The sequence below is a fragment of the Triturus cristatus genome, chromosome 1_2 (genome assembly GCF_964204655.1).
Source record: "Triturus cristatus chromosome 1_2, aTriCri1.1, whole genome shotgun sequence".
In the NCBI taxonomy this organism is placed as follows: domain Eukaryota; kingdom Metazoa; phylum Chordata; class Amphibia; order Caudata; family Salamandridae; genus Triturus; species Triturus cristatus.
The window spans coordinates 585,487,771-585,507,165 of NC_140580.1; the positions used below are offsets into that span (position 1 = coordinate 585,487,771).

Sequence of the window (19,395 nt, forward strand, 5' to 3'; positions counted from 1 at the left end):
CATCCAACATATAATGGGCAGGTACGACATCAACTCTCCAGAAACATGCCTGCTGAGCCTAATCCCCCTACTTAAAGGCGGACAAAGCTGGGAAATTCATTTACCTGTTTCTAGCCCTGAAAAAGTGAGCAATCGCGATGCAATGGAGGCGGCTTCTCCTCTCTTCGATACCTGTGTGGTAGCTTGAGCTCAGCTGTCGGGCGCTGGCTGGAGAGGACGTTATGCAGCGACGGTGCTATCAGGCCAGACAGGGCACACAAATTACAGGATGGGATGTCATATTACTGGCCTTGGGAACGGACTCAGACTTGCGGCCGCCGTGACGATGACTGCCCACCATTGCCTCCCAGAGTCCCTCCCTGAGCGTGTTGCTGCAACGGCGCCGATCACTGAGACAAGGCAGTCACCACTGGTTACACTCCCTAATGTGCACCCTGCAAGCAACAACGCTAACTGACCGCCCTCACTTGCACATGGCGTGCGAAGGTCATTCTATCTTAAGTGCACCCCACATGCAATGCTCTGCTATTTGTCACTTTCTTTGTAAACAGTTTGTGACTAATTGGATATGTCCCCTGTTCACTCAGCCGGACATGATTATGTGCAAAACTGTAAGTAGCTACATCCACTGCATTTGGAAGTGTACATGTTCCTAATTTCTGTCTTTCATGGTATACAAAACTTTCAATAATGAGCCATTAAAAAAGCAAAAAGCATCTTCATTACATAATGCAAGATACATACGTTCCTTCTGCCTATTATTGTGTACGAATTGAAATATCTCTGGATTCCAGTGAACTGGTGGTGTGTTCCAGCATCATGGCCTCCCATGATTATAGATTCTGAAAACAACAAGAAATTATTACAGTAAGTGTTGTAAATTATCAAGCAACCATACTAAATTTAAATGCAATTTACATTTTACTTATTAAGTACCAATTCTCATTGCTCCCTCCGAATATTACAACAAGACGCATTTTGCCAGCACTTGAAGTATGCAACTGAAGCAAGGGTAAAATATATCCGACTTTCTGCTTTGCTTTTCTGGAGTTTTTACAATTAAAGAATGCACCATGCTGTGAATATGAAAAACTATGTCGGAATTAGACCAGCTTAAGTGCCCTAGTGCTCAAAGACTCTGGTTAGTTGATTATTTCTCATTGTAAAGTTTCAATGGATTCTTTCTGAAATGTATTTGTGTGACGTCTTGTATTGTAATCGCGATCTCTATTAACTCAGTTTTTGTCATCCTGAAATGCTGTACTATTACCCATTTAATACTTGTTTTACCGAAAGGGGCAGAGGCGTATCAAATTGCAGGACAAATTAACCAGAGCTAAAATGCCTTCACTGTAAACACTCAGACTTTTCTGTTTCTCTTTATACACAAAATAAATTTACTTTTGAGGTACTCAAATTTCCAATGAAATCGCAGTTTGTGTTCTTTCAATTAAAACAATGAGTCAGTCTGATTTTTAAATCCCGGTAACCAGTGGTTTTGGAAACCCAACTAACTCACTAACACCCACCCCCTTTTAGGATGCACGTGACAGCAGTCTGTTCAGGAGTATGGAGAAATTATCAGAGGAGGAAAACATGTGTTCGAGGCATATGAGCTGCAGATTACACACTGTGCATAGATCACCATCTGATGTTGGGCCCGGATGTTTGCACTTGTTTTTTGTCTTGGAAAGTCTTTGGAAGTCACAAGGTATGTGACATCTCCTTTGGATCATAGTGCGCATGGGCTCCCCATCCTCAGATTGTTTTTTTCTGCCATCGGGCTCGGATGTGTTCTCGCGTTCCAGTTCGGAACCGACAACGGTTTTCTCTTTCGACACGCAATCCTTCCCATCTCGACGGTATTGTTTTCGATCGCATTTCCAGCCACACGCGACCCTTCAACTTCGAAGTCTTCGATTCCGGTCGTCGACAAAGGCCTTCGGGCCTACCCGGGCCTCATCTCTGGCTCATGTAAAGGACGCCATTTAAAAAGTGTCCTCGATGTGGGTCGAAGTTTCCCCACACTGACCTACATGAGGTGTGCAACCTCTGCCTCTCACCGGAGCACGAGGCCAGAGACTGTCCAGCTTGTGCCTCCTTCCGCTCCAAAAAGACCATCCGGGACTGACGAGCTCGAAGAACAATGGCGCGCTCGTCATCTTCGATCCCTGGCATCTTTCAAGAGGGCGTCGATGTTCCAGAGCAGCGTCGAGGAAGCCATCATCAGCGCCTCCGAAGCAGATGATTCCGACGTCGAAGACATCACTCCAGCTCAAAGGGCCGCGAGTACAGACGTCGCCCCCCACCCACTTTGAGTCACTAGCCATATTCCTAGCCTTAAAAGCATTTCTAAAACAAATATCAGGCAAGACTGTCTTAGTCCGCACCGACAACATGACAGCCATTTATTCTATCCAAAAACAAAAACAAGGCGGGACACACTCTCTGCAGCTCTCTAAACTTGCACAGAGCATATGGAGGTGGGCTTTACCTCAGAACATTTTTCTCCTAGCCCAACATGTCCCAGGAATCCAAAACACAATAGCCGATCTCTTGAGCCGTCAGACAGAACAAGTCCACGCGTGGGAACTTCATCCACAAGTTCAACAGTTTTCTCAGATTTGGGGGCAACCACAGATAGACCTCTTCGCCACCCAAGAAAACGCCAAATGCCCAAACTTCGCCACCAGGTATCCTCACCCATTGTCCAAAGGCAATGAGATATGGATGAACTGGTCAAGCAGATTTGCGTACGCTTTTCCGCCTCTCCCACTCATTTCGCTAGTGATGCGCAAACTACAGCAACGCTCATCCTAGTTGCTCCAACTTGGGCCAGACAGCCATGGTACGTCACACTGCTGGAACTCTCAGTAGTTCCGCACCAAAAACTACACCTCTCTCCACGCCTCATAACCCAGAACCATGGAGAGATCCAACACCCAGACCCAGCTCAGCTCAACCTAGCGATCTGGCTCCTGAAATCCTAGAATTTGGTTACCTTAACCTTCCTCTTGACTGTATGAACGTCAAAGAAGCTAGACGGCCTACCACTAGAGCATGCTATGCAGCCAAGTGGAAGAGATTTGTAGTATACTGCCATAACGACACTAATCCCCTAGATATGTCCATCCAACACATCATAGGCTACTTACTACACCTCCAAAGATGCAACCTAGCCTATACCTCTATCAGATTGTATCTTCAAAATAGACAGCACCTCTCACTTTTCAGAGTACCTGCCATAAAGGCCTTTATGGAGGGACTCAAGAGAATAATTCCCCCCAGAGTACCACCTTCCCCTGTGTGGAATTTAAACATCGTTCTCACAAGACTAATGGGGCTTCCATTTGAACCTCTACATAAATGTGAGCTACAATTCTTAACATGGAAGACTGCTTTCCTCGTAGCCATTACTTCTCTACAAAGAGTTAGTGAACTACAAGCACTAACCATTCAAGAACCTTTTCTCCAAATGCATCTTAATAAAGTTGTTCTCCGGACTAATCCTAAATTCCTCCCTAAAGTCATTTCTCCCTTCCACCTCAATCAATCTGTAGAGCTGCCTGTATTCTACTCGCAGCCACAAACAGTCGCCGAAAGAGCTCTTCACACCTTTTTTTTTTTTTTTTTTTTTTTTTTTTATAAAAACCTTTATTGACCAAGTGCAAAGCATACACAGCTTCTTGCCTACAACCATGTCACCTGGCCGGCAGCAACAACAAGCAGCGCAATAGACAAAAAACATTTGTTAAACAGGAGTAAGGCAGGCTCGCAGCATGTCGCCAACAACCTATATCTACCGGCCGTTGGAAAGTACGATAGTGCTGGTGAGTCAGGTAGATAATGGCCATGATAACAGCAAGAAGCATACAATCAATTACCCTGCTAGGTTCCGTTTTCCATTTTATCAAAACCAACTTTCAACTTCAATGAGAACTGTACACCCCCAGTGTGTGTCCACCATACGTAGTATGTGGTGTGAGAAACTAGTGAGCGCAGAGCCATGGTATAAGGCGTACCCATGGTCGGGTACGAATCAACTGTGGGGGTATGTTGCTCTGCCCGTAACTGGTCTAGCCAGTGACCTGGGGGGAAAACTTCCTTAATGCAGTGTAGTGAACATGAACTGGTGCTACATACGACACAACCTGCGCTGCGGCGGGGAAAGCTCGGTGGCATCTCAAGCTGGGGAATTGGCACCCCGCCCCCTCCCATCCATGTAGTGGGCGCAGAAAAATCCGCGCACCCCCGCAAGCATTTACTCGGTCCAAGCAAGCGGGAAGCGCCTCGGACACCCATCCCGATGGGGGGGGGGGGGGGGGGGGGAAACAGGAGGGCGAGAAAGAGGGTCAAGGTAAACAATCCGTCGCAACGGTCTATGGGGTAGAGACTGCACAGGGCGCGGCCGAGGGGTCGACTCTTCCAGCACCCTCCATTCCGCCCCCATCGGCATCTTCCCCCTCGGCGACCCGCAGGAGATAAGCGACGAGAGGTCCCCAGAGGTCCCTAGGCCGCGATTTAGGGGGCAAGATATCAGCATATTGCTGAAGCCTTTCCTGCCATGTAGACATGGTGCTCAGCCAATCCTTGAATTTAGGCGCCCGTCCACGTCCCCATCTACACGCCACGTGACGCTTGGCCAGCAGAAGCCCGAGAGCAAAGAATTTCCGATGCGTCTTGAGCACCGGGTGCGACCTGCCCAACAGAGCGAGCTCAGGGCAAGGCGCGGTGGGCACCTCGACCATTACGGACAGGGCCGAGAAGACCTCCTCCCAATAAGCGGCTACAGCCGGGCATAGCCAGGCCAGATGGAGAAAACCAGCGCCCAACCTCCTGCATCTCACACAGCGGTCATCATCTCGCAGTCCGATTCGACACAGTTTGGCGGGGGTATAGTAAAGGCGGTGCAAATATTTAAAGTGGACTAATCTGAGTCGTGCATTCCCGGTGACCGCGGTGGCATGCGAGCAGCTCTCCTCCCACTGTTCGTCCGACATCGGGTTCCCCAGGTCATTATCCCAGTCCGTCCGCGCCCTAAGGGAGGGGGGGGACGGAGCCGATTGCACGTGGGCATACAACATGGAGACCACATGTTTCGGGGTGTCCGTTTGTAACATAGCATGTAGAGGCGCCAAGACCTCAGGCTCGTCCGGGAAATTAGGCGTGACCGCCTTTATGTTCTGTCGCAGTCGGACATAAAGGAACGTCTCCATTACCGACGGGGACACCTCGCCAAAGAAGTGCGCCGCCGAACGGAAACTCCCCTCGTGATATAGGTCACCCCACGTGCAGATCGCGAACTTTGTAAGCATTTTGCGACCGAGCCCCTCACGTGCAACACTCAGTCGAGGATCGTGTGCTATGACCATACGGGGAGAGTACAGAAAGGGGGTCCCCATGCGCTCCGCTATGCGCTTCCAGGCCCGTACCGTACAGTCAACCGTAGTGGGGTCACGTTCTCCCAAACGGACCTCCGAATAGAGATAACCGGAAGGTTGCTCAGGGCGCATGTATCCGTCCTCCACCGCCAGATGCGCCATGAAGGGTGGGGGGTGAAGCCAGTAGGCCGCAAAGTGCCCCTGGGCGCAGTCATAGTAGCGCTGGAAATTAGGCACCTCAAACCCACCTTGGTGGTAGGGCAACATAAGGGTGCGCAGCCCAATTCTTGCCTGCTTCCCGCCCCAAACCAGACGAGACATTTGGGAGTTAAGAGCTCGGAAGAAGTGGGGACCCGGGCTATAGGGGATGTTGGTGAAAAGGTATAATAATTTGGGGAGAACCACCATCTTGATCAGGGAAACACGCCCCGCCATGGACAGCGGGAGATGAATCCATTTAGTAACATTCTCGGTAATTTTGTCTAGTGCCGTCCCATAATTAGCTCGGATTAGAGCCTCTCGGTCTCTGGTCACCCTGATGCCCAGGTATTTAACCTCCTCCGACTCCCACTGCAATGGGTAGTCCAGGGGGAACGGTAGAGTTTTGTCTGTCAAGGGGAATAGGGCTGATTTCGCCCAATTGATCTGAATCCCAGATATTGCTCCGAATTTCGTGATTTCACGTAACAGAGGATTCAGGTTTTCCTGCGGCTTATGCACATAGAGCGTGATGTCATCTGCATATAATGCGACCAGCAGTTGACGCTCTGGGTAGACAAGAGAGCGATGATTGTGATGCTGCCTAAGTTTAGCCGCGAGGGGCTCGATCGCGACCGCGAACAGCACTGGGGAGAGGGGGCACCCCTGTCTGGTACCCCTGCGGATGGCAAAGGGGGCAGATCGGGCACCATTCAGTAAGACCGCGGCTTGGGGCCGGGTATACAACAACTTGATCCAGTTCAGAAAGCTGAAGGGGATGCCCATGCGCTCCAGCAGCGCCAAAAGGTAGTCCCACTCCAGGGAATCAAATGCCTTAGTGGCGTCGAGGAAAATGGCAGCCGCCTCGCACTGTGGGTCAATATCCTGCAGCACAGCTTGCAACGTGCGCAGATTATGGGCAGTCGCACGGTTAGGGACAAATCCGGCCTGATCCGGAAGGACCAGGCGCTCCATCAGTAAATTAAGGCGTGTAGCCAGTACCTTCGCCAAAATTTTACTGTCCACGTTTAGTAGCGATAGAGGTCTGTACGAATCACATTGGTCCGGCGGCTTCCCGGGCTTCAACAAGGACGTGATAAGGGCTTCGCGCATCGTAGCCGGTAGAGAGCCCTCCTCCAGCGCAGTATAGTACACCTGTTTCAGCACCGGGGCCAGTGTGTGGATGAAAGTTTTGTAGAACTCGATCGGTATACCGTCCGAGCCCGGCGCCTTGCCCGATGACATGGACATTATGGCGTCTTTTATTTCATCTAATTCGATTTCATGGTGGAGAAATTCCTGCTGTGTTGGTCCCAGCCATGCTATGGCCGTGTCATCAAGATAATCATGTAGGTTAATCGGTGACGACCGATGTGTGGTGTAGAGTCTAGTATAATGGTCAGTGAGGACCCGAAGCTGATCCGGGAGGTTGCGCTGCGGGATCTCCCGCTCGGCGAGTAGGGAGGCCACGAAATTTCGGTATCTAGGGGGGCGGACAGCCGAGGCCAATGCCCTACCCGGTCTGTCTCCCTCTCCATATATCCTCGCCACAAATGGTGTCCCCAAAAACCTACTCTCCCTATCCGCCGCTTCCGTGTATTCATTCATCGTTTCTCGGAGCTGTGCGGTCACCGCAGTCCCCCGCGGGAGTCGCGTCAGCTCGTCCTCCAGGCGGCGTATCTCGAGCTCGAGTCTGCGTAGGTCCCCTCGCAGGGATTTGAGGACCCCACCTCCCTTAGCTATGCACCAGCCTCTCACAGTAACCTTAAAGGCTTCCCAAACCGTGGCAATACTGGACACGGAGTCCACATTGCGGTCAAAAAACTCCGGTATGTCTTGCTCCAGTTCCGCTCTAAATACCGAGTCCAGGAGATGAGCCGGGTTGAGGCGCCAACCAAGAAAGGGGGAAACTGCCACGGGAACGCGCAGCGAAAGGAGGACCGGGGAGTGATCAGAAAGCGTACGGGCGAGGTGTTGTGTACGGCCGATCCAGGAAGAGAGACCCGCCGTGAGAAAGATATAATCTATGCGGGCCCACGTGGAGTGCACCGCCGAGTAATGTGTACCTTGTCCGAGCGAGGGGTGCGAGTATCGCCACGCGTCTATCAAGTGATGTTCGTCAATAATGGTGGATAATGTGCGTTGGGTCTGCGTGTAGTGCGACGCTTGAGGGTGTGATCTGTCCGCTGTGGGCCGAATCGCAGTGTTGAAATCACCTCCCAGTACGACATGTGCCACCCCCAATGTTTGAATCTTTCCCCACAGTGTGAGAAACGGGGCCGGGTCGTCTGTGTTGGGGCCATAGTAACAGGCAAAGAGTATCGTGTGTGAGTGTAGTGTCCCCCAGACCAGACAGTACCTTCCGCCCGAGTCCGCCTCAGTCCCCTCAGGCACAAACCCCACTCCCCTTCGCACCAGAATCGTAACCCCTCTAGCGTAGTTAGAGTAGGATGAAAATACCCTACAGGTAGCCCAGCGGGATGCAAATAGGGGGGACCCACCCCGTAAGAGATGCGTCTCCTGCAGCATGGCAATGGAAACCCCTTGCCTGTCCAGGTATCCCAGGACCTGTCTCTTCTTTCTCGGGTTGTTCAACCCCCGTACATTCCAGGATATAAATTGCAGTTGTATAGAGGGCTGCGAATCAGCTACGTCACCCATTCACCCATACCCAAACATGTACAGTTGAGAGCCATAGCATACGAGGTCGTGTAGCACTCAAATTCACCAACATGATAAACTCCCACAACAACTGTCCCCTCCCCCCGACTCCCGGTAACTGGCAGTGCCACATCTGAGATCTCAGCAACTAGCCGGAGTCGGTTCCCTCCCACACCGGCAAACCCCCCTAGCCGGGTACCTAGCTCCCTCCCCGTCCCCCCCTCCACAAACAAAACCATCCCTAAGAACATGAGGGAAACAACTGATGCCCTCCCCACACTGCGGAAGGGGGAATATAGGGGTTCGCCCATTAGGGGACGATACCTAGGGGTGCCAAACCTGCCCTCCCCCTCTCTACTTTCACCCACCGGGAACCAGGTATGTTCCTGGTAACACAATGTGGGACAGAGGCGGGTGACCAGGCACAAGTAATGGAATAGTTCAGTTCAGCTCAACACCTGACCTGTTCATCGGGAGTGTCTCACCAGAATGTGTGTCTGATAGTCCAGGAATGTGCAGCAGCAGTGGCCTCTCGCGGCCCGCATGGCGTCCCAGCATAATCAGTCCTGCTGCTCCATTGGCGACGGTGCCCTCGAACGTCCCCCCCCCGCCGTCTCCGCGGCCACGTCTTTTTTATAGGATTTGAGGAAGTCTTCTGCTTGTTGTGGGGTTTGAAATAAATGTTGTCGGCCCTGGCAAGATATTTTGAGCTTCGCCGGGTAGAGCATGGCGTAGGGCAGCTCCAGGGACTGTAGTTTCTTTTTTACCCCGGTGAATTTGCGACGAGCTTCTTGGACCGAGGCGGTGAAGTCAGGAAAAAAGGATAACGTGGCATTACCATACACCACCGTGCCAATCTCACGCGCTCGCCTCAGCACCGCGTCCCGGTCCCTGTAGTTAAGGAAGCGCGCCACGATGGGTCGCGGCGGGGCTCCCGGCGGAGGCCTGGCAGCCAAGGATCTATGGGCTCGTTCCACTATAAGAGATGAGGAGAAGGAGTCTTTCCCGAACAGTTCAACCACAAGGCGCTCCATGAAAGTTTCCATTTTCCCCGTATTGGTGGACTCAGCCAGACCCAGTACGCGGACATTGTTGCGACGGGACCTCGCTTCCAAATCCTCGTTTTTGTCCGCAATGATCTTAAGGAGCCGATCCATCTGGGTCACCTGCCTGGCCGCAGAAGAGGCCCCGTCCTCCAGGGCAGAGATCCGCTCCTCCGTTTCTTTAATGCGAGTGTCATGGTGCTCCAGTCTGGTGACAACACTGTCCAGCCTGGTATTAATGCTGTCCACCTTGGCGTCTATGGAGGTCAGACTGTGCCGCATACCCATTAGTAGAGCCTTCCAGTCTTCGTCGGGTGCCCACGCAGCGGGCGCCTCGCTCCCCGACACTGGCACTGTCGCGGATTTCTTCGCGGCCTCGAACGGCAGCGTGGACTGTTTCGCATCCTTGCGACCCATGTTTAGGACCGTCCCTTCCAGCGTCTGGCCCTCTCCGGCTGACCGGTCGATCAGAGGAGCACCCCGGGCCGACGCAGCAGCCGAGCAGTCCGCAGGCGCAGTCTCCAACTGGCAAATGGCGATTCAGCGCAGCTCCCCCCAGCCGAAGGTCCGCAAGCAGGGAGACCCAGGCAGCACACAGCGGGTCAACTCCAGGGCGAGCGCCGCAGTCGCGAGCCCCGGTCAAGGCTCTCAGCATATGGGCGCTCCACAGCTCCTGCACTCCCCCACGTCCAGCGCCGATCCCCACCGCACCCCGCCGACAGAGAGAGGACCAGCGGGGGGGGGGGGGCTCCAGCCGATCCGCCCGCCAAGGATGGGGTCGTGTCCCTGATGTACCGCTCGCCCGCGGTATTGCCACGGAATCACTGGGACACTCGTGGTGGGTAGGTGTGTGTAGACTGGGCCCCCTCCGCCGAGCCCTGACAGGCCGCACCGCGCGGGGAGCCCTCACCGTACACCACGTGGCCCGCAGTCCGCAGCCACTCGCTCCACCGGGGACAGAGAAAGGTAGTCCGTCAGCCGTCTGGGGGCCGCACCCCACCAGGCCACCCACCCAGGGAAGCCACCGGACCGGTTGGACCGTCGCCAGGCCCCGGCCCCGTCCTACCAGAGTCGCCGGGAAGAGGCCGCTCACTCCGCCGCCAGTCACGCCGGCTCCTCCGCTCAAGCACCAGGGGGTCACCTCACGACTGGGGCACAGCAGGCTCCAGCGCTCCCATCCGATTCCTCCGGTGCGGCTCTCTCCCCCAGGGGGGCGCCCCCGCAGCAGCGCAAGGCCCCAGAAGCCTCGGAGTTTCCTGGCCGGCGACTCCGCCTTCCCGCCAGCGTCGAGACTGCAAGTAGCTCCGCTCGGGAAGGGCCGCCGACGATATCTCCGCCGTTCGGGAGGGCTTCCGCACTCAAAGAGCACCGCCGTGATCAGCAGGCATTCCGGCGTTCAGTCAAAGCATCTGTGGGTAGGATAGTGCGGTCAGGATAGCTGCAGGATCGGAAGAGTGCCTGGTCGGGCGAGAGCCTTGCTAAGGCGCGGCCATCTTGGTTTGGCGCCACCTAGCGCCCCCAGCTCTTCACACCTTAGATGTCAAAAGAGCACTACTATACTACATAGAGAGAACAAAACCCTTTCGTAAGACCAAACAACTATTCGTGTCCTTCTCACCCCCACACAAAGGCAACCCCATATCAAAATCTGGGATAACTAGGTGGATTGTCAAATGCAAACAGATTTGTTACCACAAAGCAAAACGTACATTATCTGTTCCTCCTAAAGCCCACTCTACACGAAAGATAGGGGCTTCAATGGCATTTTTAGGAAACATTCCCTTAGATGATATCTGCAGAGCAGCTACATGGTCTACACCGCACACATTCGCAAAACACTACTGTGTTGATGTGCAAACTAAACAGGCTAGTGTGGGCCAGGCTGTATTCAAGACACCATTTCAAATTACTGCAACACATACTGGTGGTCGCCGCTAGGGGTGGATACTGCTTTACAATCTATGCACAGTGTGTAATCTGCAGCTCATATGTCTCGAACGGAATATGCTACTTACCAGTATGCATCTGTTCTTGGCATGTAGAGCTGCAGATCTACACACGCCCACCCGCCTCCCTGGCTACCTTTATCTGTTCCAGTGTTATCTTACTTAGATACACCATACATGGGCATCTTTCCTGTTTCTTACTAAGCTCCATCATTTCCCTGCTGGCGAAAAACAATCTGAGGATGGAGCCGATGCCCAAGCGCACTATAATCTAAAGGAGGAGTCACATACCTCGTGACTTCCAAAGACTTACCAAGACAAAAACAAGTGCAAACATCCGGGCCCAACACCAGATGGCAATCTATGCACAGTGTGTAGATCTGCAGCTCTACATGCCAACAGAAGATGCATACTGGTAAGTAGCATATTCCTTACCTCTCAGAGGGAGATCTTTCCAATATTGCTAGTGAGTGGTTTGGGAATTCCCACCAATGGGAACCCAGCTCTATCTTTCTTTTGCGAGCTCCATCAACTTTGTACAGTTCTTTGAAACCAGGAAGCAGCTTTCAAACTGCTCAACCCCTCCTTCGAAGGAAGACTTGGCTGCTCAGCTAGACTTATTGACTCCGAGCTCTCTCAAAGTCACGGTTCTGCTTCAGTGGCCAATATACTGCTGGTTGGAGCCCAAGTAGCTCAAGCCAGGTGCTACCCCCCTTCACGGTGTAGTGCTGCAGGCAGAGGAGCCTGAAAACGTGCAAGAGGCCCAGCAGTTCTGTCTTTTTTGGAGGTTAGAAAGGGCTTTTGACTTATCATAACACCCTAGTTTGGACCAAGCCATATGCAAATAACTCTTTACCCTGCTCCTCAGAGAACACAAGAACAATGGATTTAACCCAGATCTCTTGACTGGGGGTGAATGTTTGATTTATTCTGCATTTCATCCATCTTGTGTGTCTTTCTCTACTCAAGCAAGAGCGGATGATTGTGGGAAGTTAGCCAGGGTCGTTGTACTGTCTTTTTGGACAGTAACGCTCCCCCTTCAGCCTGTCAGACAATGTCATAAAAAGAAATATCCCCTATTCAATTACCTCATGTACATGAGTGACTAATCTTCCATCTGAAATAAATTGGACTTCTGTAGGTTGTACGTGTATCAGACCATAAAAGAGAGTCTGGCAAAAGTGACCGACTCAGGACAACTTTACAAGATTTTAAATATCACAATATTTATAGCTATGTGAGAAAGTGCCCTCTTTCTTGCATGGTATGCCCCCACTTTTTGCTAAATTGCTGAATGTACTTTGACTGAGTGTACCCTGGACTCCTGCCAATCAGGTGCCCAGGGCCTATGTTCCTTCCTTAAAACACACAAACTCCAAATTGGCAAACCCTGGCCACATGTCAGCCCCTAGTAAATGGTACCCTAGGTACCCAGGGCCTTGTGATCAGGGAAGGCCCCTAAGGGCTGCAGCACTCATTGTGCCACCCTTAGGGGCCCTGTACCCTTACACACACACACTGCCTTTGCAGGCTGAGTGTCTGGGTGCAGGACAAAATGAAGAGTCAACATGGCACAAATCTCTGTGTGCCATGCCCAACACCCACACTGCCAAGGCATATGTCAGTCACCCCTCTGGCTGGGTGCCTTATGCCCATGGTGTGGGCACAGGAGCAGGAGCCCTGTGCCCCTACAGTACCCAGGTCCATTCCCGGGCACTGTAAGTGCAGTGCTGTCATTTAAGAGTACATGGTGCTGAGAGCTCGTCAAACACGAGCTCCACAGCACCATAATGGCAACACTAAAGACTGGGAAGTTTGGTATCAAACTTCTCAGCACATTAAACCCACACTGATGCCAGTGTGAGATTTAATGTACCAAGCACCCCAGAAGGCATCTTAGAGATGCCCCCTTACAACTAACCTACAATCCACGTCTGCTCTGAGGCTGCCCAGGCTGCCACACAGCAGACACGTTGCTGGACCCCTGGGTGGGAGAGCCCCTGCTCTCCCGGGCCTGCAACATTTCACATCCTGGGTGAGGTGATAGATCTCCTCCCCCAGGAGGAGCAAAGTGAAGCTTCAAAGGCCTGCCGCCTCTAGGAATTTCCCCAGGCCACTGCAACCCCCCACTCTGGCGGGAAGCTTGGCCGGAAACCCCATACAAGGTCAGGAGATGTGCCAGCCTGCCCACCCCACCCCACCCCTCAGGTGGGAGAGGCGAGGTGAAGCACGTCTCCGGGCTCTCGCCATCTTGAAGATGGGAGGCCCTACCCTATCAGGATTAGGCTACTGCCACCCTCCCACAGGAGAGGGGCAGGATAGGGGTGTACCCACCCCAGGACAAGGACCCATTGGTCCCTGGCCTTCACCTACCTGTAACGCCCCTAAATCTAGTATTTAGGGGCACCCTGAACCTTCCTTCGCCAGATTCCGAAACTACAAGAAGAGCGAAAAGAAAAGAAGACCTGCAGCTGCAAAGGAGAGGGAGACACCAACTGCTTTGGCCCCAGCCCTACCGGCCTGTCGACCTCGGACTTGCTCCTGCTCCAAACCCGGCATCTCTTGTGGCCAGCAACCTCAGAAACCCCGGAGGACCTGGCTACCTTTGAACTCTGATCCCCTGGGACTCCCATGAGTAGAGGCTCTACTCAGAACCTACCTTTCACCCCTGGCAGCAGCCCGGAACCGCGATCCCAGCCCACTCTGCACCTGCCAAGCCTGGCCGGAGTGAACTAAACTCACGAGGACGACCCCACGGCGACTGTGACCCCGAGTCCGGCACCCAAGGACCCCCCTCGACTATCCTGAAGAAACCTGCAGCCTCAGAACAGAGTGCCACCCCAACCGCGATCAACAAGAGGGTAAGATTTCCGACATCAAAAGGCACCCCTGCACCCGGCGCCCCACAGTCCTCTGTGCCCAATCCCGGGGTACCTACCTATCCTCCAACTACCCAACTTACCCCTCGAAGTGGTGGTGGCACTCGAAGAGTCCTCGTCCCCGAGCCTGCAGTCTTTTTCCAAACCGGAGATTTCCCATAGAAATCATATGAGCGCCCGACAGCTCAAAAGCACCCTGCACCCAGCCGCCCGAGTGGCCCTGGCAGTGAAAACTCTACTCTAACCTACTTCCCCACTTGCCCTGAGTAAGTGACCAGGAGCCCAGCTCCCACAGCCGCGTGGCTTGCCCGACAGCAGCCTCCAACCCAGGCCCCCCTATCCCTCATAGGATAACATTGGGCCTAACTCTCTCTGCACCCGGCCGCCCTGAAACCGCTGAGGGTGAACTGACTGTACCTACCTGACACTGAGGGACCCCTGAGTCTATGCCCAGAACTTCAACTCTGCCAGTCGAGTACTTACCCTTAAACCGCTAACTTCATTTTCCTCAGAGTAACATGGACTGGCTTTTTCTTGGAAATTCTTCTAAGTGTGGACTTTTCAAAACTCAAAATATTCACCAAAAATCAGCCGAGTACCAAAAACGAATTTACTCACCTGCTCTTAGGTGAGCTCCCAGTGCTGGATCTTGGTGCCCAGCACCGACTCTGAAAAGTACCCACAACTATACTTACCTTTAACTCATTTTTCTTCCATAGGAAACCATTGACTGTTTTTTCTGTGAAATTTCTTCTAAGTGTTGATTTCTGCAATTTCTAAATATTCATCAAAAATCGTATAACATCTGAAAACGTAATTACTTACCTGTTTTGGATAAAGGTCCCAGTACTGAGTCTAGACACCCAGTACTGGATTACAAAAGTAACGATAACCTACTGTACCTGTAACCTACATTTCCTTCCATAGGGAATCATTGATTGTTTGCTCTGAAATATTTTCTAAGTGCTAACTTTTGAAATAGCTAAATATTAGTTAAAAATCATTACAATACCAAAGTCTACTTTCAACAGCTGATTCTGAGAACTGACCCAGGACTGGATCTAGGATGCAAGCCTGGAATTACAAAAGTAATCTAAAAAGTAATCTGTTGCATATAATTTGAATTTATCATTGAGCTCAATGTATTGTGTTTAGAAATAGAGTTGCCTACTGCAACTACTTGTAACTGTTTACTAACAAGTCTATTGCATATACAAAAGTATTTTTTATGAAACATCTACTGTCGAGAAAGTATATTTTAATTCCAAGTGTTGGTTCTAAAATAAAACAAGCATACATTTTTTATATACAAACCATTGGCCTAGAGTTCAATTATTGAGTGTGTGGAACTATTTGCTGACTGAGTGTGTACAACAAATGCTTTACACTGTCCTCTGATACTGCCTTACTGCTCGACCAGGCTACCACTTTGGAGAGTAAGGTTATATCTAACTTTAACCTCTGTTAAACCCTTGGGGTCTGTGGACTCTGTACACCCTGTACCTATTAAAGGAACAGTATATACAGAGCCACTTTCTCACAAGCTATAAATGAAAAATGTTGACAAGTTGGTAAATCATGGTATGCTGAAGATCAAAAGCTGTTTAAGTGTATTCCTAATGTACCATCAGGGGGGACACAAGATTAGTATGCGGCCAGATGAGCACCGCTGACCATGGGTGGGGTTGCGATTGCGGGAATTTTGGCTACGTGGGGTGTGTAGTGCAGTGGAGTAGATACTGGACGTACAACGTGGCCCGATGCGGCCAATGTGTGATGCCTTTTAAACTCTGGTGCAAACCACGTCTTAATTACGTGGGTATGGAAAGAAGGGTATTAGATTGCCTCTTGGTGCATTGAGACCTTTCCACACTAGCTATAATATTACCACAAAACACACTACGTGAAATGTGTGGGCCATAAAGAGTACATTGAATACAAGGGCCACATTCTTACTCCATGCGGCGTAGGGATGCCCTCCGATTATACTTTTCTTAATTGTTATTACACACTGGGACGTATGAACCGTGGTTTTATATTTGGGCATGCTTATCATAAAGTTTCAAGCTATGTGGTTATGCAATATGCAATACCAGATTACTTTTCTGCAAATATAGAACATGCCACCCTTATTCTAACATGAAATATACCGCACTATTCTCAGTGAAGCCACAAATGATGTGGTTGACTATCGATGTGCCCTCTTGTTTTGAATAATATTTTGGGTTTTAAGGCGAATATAGAACACACTGCCCCATTTCTAACATGGAACATATCAAACTATTCACAATGATGCCACGAATAAAGTGGTTAATTAACAATATGCCCCCTTGTTTCAAATGATATTTTGTGATGTTGCTACACGGGTGTCTGCTTTGCCTATTGGGGATATTGGTTGAGATTCAGAGCGGATTACGAATGGGGGCCATAGGTTATGCATTTGATGTGGGAGTGAAATAAATTTGGTTGCGTTAGTATACACCACCCTTAGAGTGGTGATGTTGTATCATGATATCTCGCTGTATTGGAAGGATAAATATTTTAACTTGCCATATTACTATAGGTGTCTACGATGGAGGTTTAATAGTCGAACCTGGCTGGATTATTTATAAAAGTGGGAGATACAAGGATCTAACACAACTTGAGAGACCAGGTTCGCGATGAATGGAATAAGAAAACTGAAAACCACAATTCACTGATGCGCATTCTTTCTTGGTATGTGCTAATTGTACTTTAATCCACATAAATTGAGGGGGGAATTGTGTCTGGTATGGATGATTGAGGGGGAATATTAGGGCGATACTAGTACCAATTAGCCCTAAAGCAACTATGCTTGGGAGAAAGGCAATGTAGTTGGTGGATGTAGGGATTTGACATATACCTTCTAATCAAGATTGTCAGTTAGGGGTGAGATCTAACTCTAAGCTGAATGTTCCACATTATTCTTAGACTTACCTGACCCCTATGTTCCGCTCCAGTATAATAACACAACTGGACGCTTAGGTTTCTTATACTGGGTACAATCAGGTCAAAAGTACTTTAAATGCAAGAAATATATTTTTAGAAATATTACACACATTTCTAATTCATAAAAGACAAAAGCATTTAAAAATAAAAACACAATTTTAGTAATCTAAAATAGCAGTGCATGATCATATACTTCTACATGACTACTTCGTACGATCTATGATGTTGGATTTTATTGAATGTTAGGGCACACATAGATACTGGGATACTTTAGAATTATTATATGCACAGCTTTATTTATAGTAATTTCTTGATAACTGTGGTACAAATTGAAGAAGTGGGGCTAAAATACTTTGAAGACGAGAAGACCATTGAAAATGCTCCCAAAATATTTTCTATTAATAACACAGTACCCATGTACCTCATTTAAACCTAGGGATGGCCAATTGCATCCAAAAGAGGGAGACCAAGGTTTAGATGGTCTTGAAAACAAGAAAGTAGTAAGACTCCTACATTAATTAGGCGAGACTCAAGACACTCCCTTAATTGCTACAATGAGCTCGTTTGCATTTTTAGGCAGCCTGTAGCCAAAAAGGCTTAAGTAATTAAAGACAACAGTAGCAGGTGGTAGTGTTTTAGTAGGAGAAAAACATCCTAAAATGCGACTTGAAAACCGACATGGTTCTTTGAGCTGTAGGAGCTCATAACTGTTAAATCGTGTGGGGGGGGGGGGGGGGGGGTAGACTAATGAAGAGCAAGGCATTTTATTGATTCGAGTCCACTATGGAACAAGATGGTATCTCATTTTGCTTAGAGATCAGGAGACATAATTTATTAGCCAAATCACTGTCTTGGAACTTAAAGACACGGATTCTAATCCCAACTTTCACACTTGAACAAAAAAGGTGATTCTGGACAATTTCCCTGTGCTGAAAAGTATAATTATGTAATGTAGCGTAAATACTAAAGTTTTCAGTGCTGCTCCAATTATACCATCTCACTACATCTAGTTAGTTACTGGAAGTTACTCTCCCACAAAACACACTTCCATGTACAGCACATAATGCTCGAAATGTTTCTACTACAATTATAAACAGACTCCCTAAATTGCTCCACTCCTCAGTCTAAGTTTCAGCTTCCATTGTGGCACAGGAACCCTCATTAACTGACAACCGGTGTAGTTCAATCAATTAAAATAAGAGGTTATAAGCATTCTGAATGTAGCTCAAAAGTTGATTTGCGTGTTTATTATATTTTTATTTTATGGATTTGTATAGCGCTTGAATCACCCCCAAAGGCGCTCATGGACCCACATAAGAAAGCTGTCACAAAGGAGCAATTCTCGAAAAGAACAGTTTAAGGCCTTTCTGAACTGCAGATGGTCCGGGCACTGCCGCAATGAGATGGGAAGCTGGTTCCAGTAGAGGGGAGCCAGATATAAAAAAAGCTTTCCCCCCGGTCCTTAACTTCTTGACCTTAGGTACCATGAGGAGGGATTTAGAACCAGAGCGGAGATCCCTACGGGGAGTGTATCGGTTAAGTTTCTCCGCCAAGTAAGTAGGACCTTTACCCCATGCTGCTTTGTGGACAATGCAGCAAATCTTAAACTTTATTCGTTTGCGCACAGGCAGCCAATGGAGCAGTTGGAGAAGGAGAAGTGAGGCTGTTCTGTAAGGGCCATTCAGTGTTAAACGAGCCACTGTATTCTGCAGTACCTGTAGACGGTCCAACGAGGACTCATTATCTGCAATCAACAGGGCGTTGCAGTAGTCCAATCTGCTCAACACCAAAGTCTGGATGAGAATCTTCTGTGTGGAATCGGGAAGGAAGGGGAAGACTCATCTTAGAAGGCCTAGAACATGGAAGCATGAGCCAACCGTGTGGGTCACATGCTCCTTCATGGTCAAGGCCTGCTCAATGCGAACCCCTAGATTTTTTACTACTGTCTTCGGAGTTGGAGCGATCCCCAACTCCCTTAGCCACCACTCTGGTGTTCACAGCAGTGGAGTCTCTCCAAAAACCATGATCTGTCTTTCCGGCATTCAATTGTAGAAAGTTGTTACGCATCCATTGTGAGATTGCCCACACGCCGGAAGAGAAGGTGGCTTGAGCTGCGTGGAAAGATTTATTGAAGGAGAAGGTAAGCTGAGTTTCATCTGCATATGAAATGGGAGTGAAACCGTAGGTCCTCAGAAGTGCGGCCAAGGGAGCGACATAGATGTTAAACAAGGTGGGGCTTAGACAAGAGCCCTGGGGCACTCCCTTGGTCAGTTCCCTAGATGTAGAACGATACGGACCCAGATTGACTGACTGGGAACGA

At 49.9% G+C, this 19,395-nt stretch overlaps 1 protein-coding gene across 1 annotated transcript in view; it reads right to left on the reverse strand.

Annotated features, from left to right (window-relative positions):
• The window catches only part of ATP5MK (ATP synthase membrane subunit k), a 40,307-nt gene that overhangs the window by 18,210 nt on the left and 2,702 nt on the right, over positions 1-19,395 (reverse strand). The window contains exon 2 of the mRNA XM_085606688.1: positions 745-842. Coding sequence (XP_085462814.1) covers positions 745-831 — 87 coding nt within the window. The 5' untranslated portion in view covers positions 832-842. The remainder of the gene's footprint in view (positions 1-744; positions 843-19,395) is intronic.